Source organism: Perkinsus marinus, assembly GCF_000006405.1.
Source record: "Perkinsus marinus ATCC 50983 genomic scaffold scf_1104296962342, whole genome shotgun sequence".
In the NCBI taxonomy this organism is placed as follows: Eukaryota; Perkinsozoa; order Perkinsida; family Perkinsidae; genus Perkinsus; species Perkinsus marinus.
The window spans coordinates 1-2,961 of record NW_003205445.1 but is presented as its reverse complement, the minus strand read 5'-3'; the positions used below and the strand labels follow the sequence as shown (position 1 = coordinate 2,961).

Below are 2,961 nucleotides of genomic sequence, written 5' to 3'. Positions count from 1 at the left end.
TTGATTAGAAGCTTAATCGTTGATAATAAGAATCGGTAAGTAGATCGAATTGATAATGGAAGTCAATAAGGCATAGTCCCAGCGTGCTTTCAGGCATGGATAAGATGATCCATGACGGCACTGGGGAGGTGCTCATTACTAACGATGGTGCTACCATTCTTAAGGAAGTGAGACTAATTAACTCATACCACGCTTCGTTCAGATGTCTGTGATGCATCATCCCACTGCAGCAGAGATGCTTATCGAACTGTCGAACAAGCTGGCAGGGGATGGTAGCGTTGTAGAGATAAATACGACCTCTGTTGTGGTCATTGCTGATGTTGCCCAAAATGTAATACTAGAGTCATTGGCATGGTCTTAGTTATTGGGCTGCAGCATACACCCTATTACAATTAGCGATGGCTTCCTCTCGCCGTCACAGAAAGCTGAGTTCATTCTTGAGGACATGAGCATCTCGATCAGCTTGGATGATAGGGACAGCCTTATTACCAGCGCTAGTGAGAATTCTCATACCACAATTCTTTCACATCGTCATAGGGACGTCTCTTAACTCGAAGGTCGTAGCTCAGTCCGCAAGCCTTCTAGCTCCAATGGCTCACCCGGTGGTGAGGACACTCCAGTGCTCTTCGTTGAGTTATGTTAGCCCTCGAGAGGGAGTTCGTAGCTGTTGTTGTTGTTGATGATGTCCATCCCTGGTCCTGTTGTGGCCCCCGACGACGATATAATACCGATGATTTGGGAGCCTGGTGATTCACAGCTCGGCACTGGAAGAGGAGGAACCCACTCAGTGAAGTACTGGATTGGCATAATCCTTTTTGTGAGGCGTACTCACTCGATTGAGAATAATGTTCATACCACACCTTTGTCAGATCATAGCGTATATCATCCTCATACCAGGGCTCACTATCAACCTATATAGCTACAGCTTCTTCGGTACTGATATCACCAAATCGACTCTCACTACCATCACATTACTCTGGAATGATGGCTACATTGTACCTGCAGTACTCTTAGCCTTCTTCGCGTTAGCGGTAGGAGAAACTCTCATGAGGGTGGCCCTTCGCTGGAGTATGGGGTGTAGGTACCTGCCATAAAACTGTTATTATGGCGACTATCAGTCTACTATGAGAGCCCAGTATTAATACACATAGTACAGTACATCTCCAAGTGGGCTACTACTGATGCCATTGTAGTGGCATTTCTGATGGGCTTCTTATCGGAAGCAGTGGACGTGAGCCTGATGTGGGTACTCATCTATTATTGCATATCTCCGCTCAGGGTTTGATAACTACCAAATTGCATCTGGGGTTTCCATGCTTCGTCGGCTACTGCCTAATCTCAACCGCAGCGGCAATGTTGGTCCATGCATCTCCACGAGACCGAGTGGATAACTCAAGGGTGAGCCTGAATGTGCAGGGATTCATTCAACTTTGAGAAATACCGTTGCCTTGTGTGTGATAACAAGGAGGTGGCATCTACATGGGAAACTGATTGAAGAGTGTGTTCCTCACCTTGTGAGAAATTCAAAATGAGTTCGGCCTCCCGCGTACATGTATGGATACAGCCCTTGAATGATCCTACTCAGATAAAGCCAGAGTGGCGTCGTGGCCTTACGTTCGGTGTCAACACCATGGCACTAGTCTGCTGGGCTGTCGCATCTCACATTAAGTAGCAACTCTAATGAGATGAATCATCTCCCTGATGGTGTCCTTCAGCTTCTGTGCTTTGGCTATCACACTCAATGGAAAAGATATCGATAAGAAGGACATAAGCCTTTGGAGTGCCATGACTATCCTATATAAGAATCATCCCATAGCGTTACCAGTGCTAGGCGTGTTTGTATGGGCCTTGCCGGCTCTAGAGTGAGTCCTACTGATCTACGATGGATCAAGAACCTTGCTGATTCAGGTCGCTATTGTGGGTAGCAGTATGTGCAGCCCCTTCCCTAGCAGTGAGGGTGTGTGCGGGAGTCACCATGCATATACCTATTGGTCGCTCCTGTTGGGGTCTGGCTAGTTGGCTGAGACAACTAAGATTCTGGCTCATGTGGGATGTTGCTACAGTGAGCATTATTGTTATGAACTCAGCACTGAACTCAACCGATAAGCTCCGATGTGAGATATACTGGCTGCCCTATTCCTTATGGTGGATAGCAACGGTAGTAGTCTTATCGTAGTCGACTTGGTAGTATCGTCCATTACAGGTGCTAATGTACGGTGGGAGGTCAGTGGGAGACGACTACCTTAAACTGGTAATCTCGACGGTACAAGGCATGCCCATTCTGGCCGAGCGATGACATGTTACGTTGCCTAGTAGTAGTTGAATTCGGTGAAGTTTAATATGTTATACACATTTTATCGCATTAAAGTTATTTTCCGGACCCATCGCGCTTTCCTTGTTACCATTTTTCTCCCGAGGCTAGCCTTTTTTGCTACTATCATGTCGGATATCACGGATGATCTCACAATTGTCAGTGAGTTGGCTACAGCGACTCCCATTCCCGAGAACCAGTCGTCCTCAGAGCTTCTGAACTGCTCTGTGTGCCAGCAACCGGGCCGAAGAACGGTATAGTGCTGTCAACCAGTGTGACGGTTCATTGCAGCACTCAGATCCCCCTGCCCACCTGTGGACACCCTATATGCCACCGATGCCGTCAGCTTGCATTGGAGCCTACTATTCAGTGTGGAGAGTGTGGGAAAGTCTCGGCTATCCCGGTGGTGGGAGACGATGAGTCCCTGGCTTCTTCGTCGGGATCGGGATCTGATTGGAGGTATCACCGCTGAGGTCCTTGCACGTCACCTTGTACATTGTTCAGTCACGAGCATGCTGATACCAAGAAGAGCAATACACTATTGTGGATATCAGTGGCAGCTGGGGTGTCAGTCGCCTTTGCTACCTGGGCTATAGCAGCCTATCTTGCTAGGGGTAGGAGGAAAGGAGCCCATCGGAATGTGCTCGAGG

At 48.0% G+C, this 2,961-nt stretch overlaps 2 protein-coding genes across 3 annotated transcripts; both read left to right on the top strand.

The window, feature by feature from the left end:
• Positions 1-95: 95 nt before the first annotated feature.
• Positions 96-643, top strand: Pmar_PMAR011365 (chaperonin containing t-complex protein 1, delta subunit, tcpd, putative; the record flags this gene model as incomplete). Its single annotated transcript, XM_002771908.1, has 4 exons — positions 96-167; positions 203-331; positions 362-497; positions 570-643. The coding sequence occupies 4 exons, from the start codon at positions 96-98 to the stop codon at positions 641-643; spliced, it is 411 nt and encodes a 136-aa protein (XP_002771954.1).
• Positions 644-1,080: 437 nt separating this feature from the next.
• Pmar_PMAR011364 (hypothetical protein) lies at positions 1,081-2,343 on the top strand. Of its 2 annotated transcripts, XM_002771907.1 has the most exons (6): positions 1,081-1,231; positions 1,279-1,398; positions 1,586-1,668; positions 1,716-1,862; positions 1,909-2,158; positions 2,204-2,343. In XM_002771907.1, the coding sequence occupies exons 1-6, from the start codon at positions 1,205-1,207 to the stop codon at positions 2,294-2,296; spliced, it is 720 nt and encodes a 239-aa protein (XP_002771953.1). In that variant the 5' UTR covers positions 1,081-1,204; the 3' UTR covers positions 2,297-2,343. The 2 variants fall into 2 exon arrangements, with proteins under 2 accessions (XP_002771953.1, XP_002771952.1); XM_002771906.1 differs by lacking the exons at positions 1,081-1,231; positions 1,279-1,398 and having other exon boundaries at positions 1,409-1,668.
• The last annotated feature ends 618 nt before the right edge of the window (positions 2,344-2,961 follow it).

Coding starts and splice junctions, on each gene's coding strand:
- Pmar_PMAR011364 (XM_002771907.1), top strand. CDS start 1,205: ATGGGCTTCTTATCGGAAGCAGTGGAC. Junction 1,669..1,715: donor GCTGTCGCATCTCACATTAA/GTAGCAACTCTA, acceptor GGTGTCCTTCAG/CTTCTGTGCTTTGGCTATCA. Junction 1,863..1,908: donor TGGGCCTTGCCGGCTCTAGA/GTGAGTCCTACT, acceptor TTGCTGATTCAG/GTCGCTATTGTGGGTAGCAG.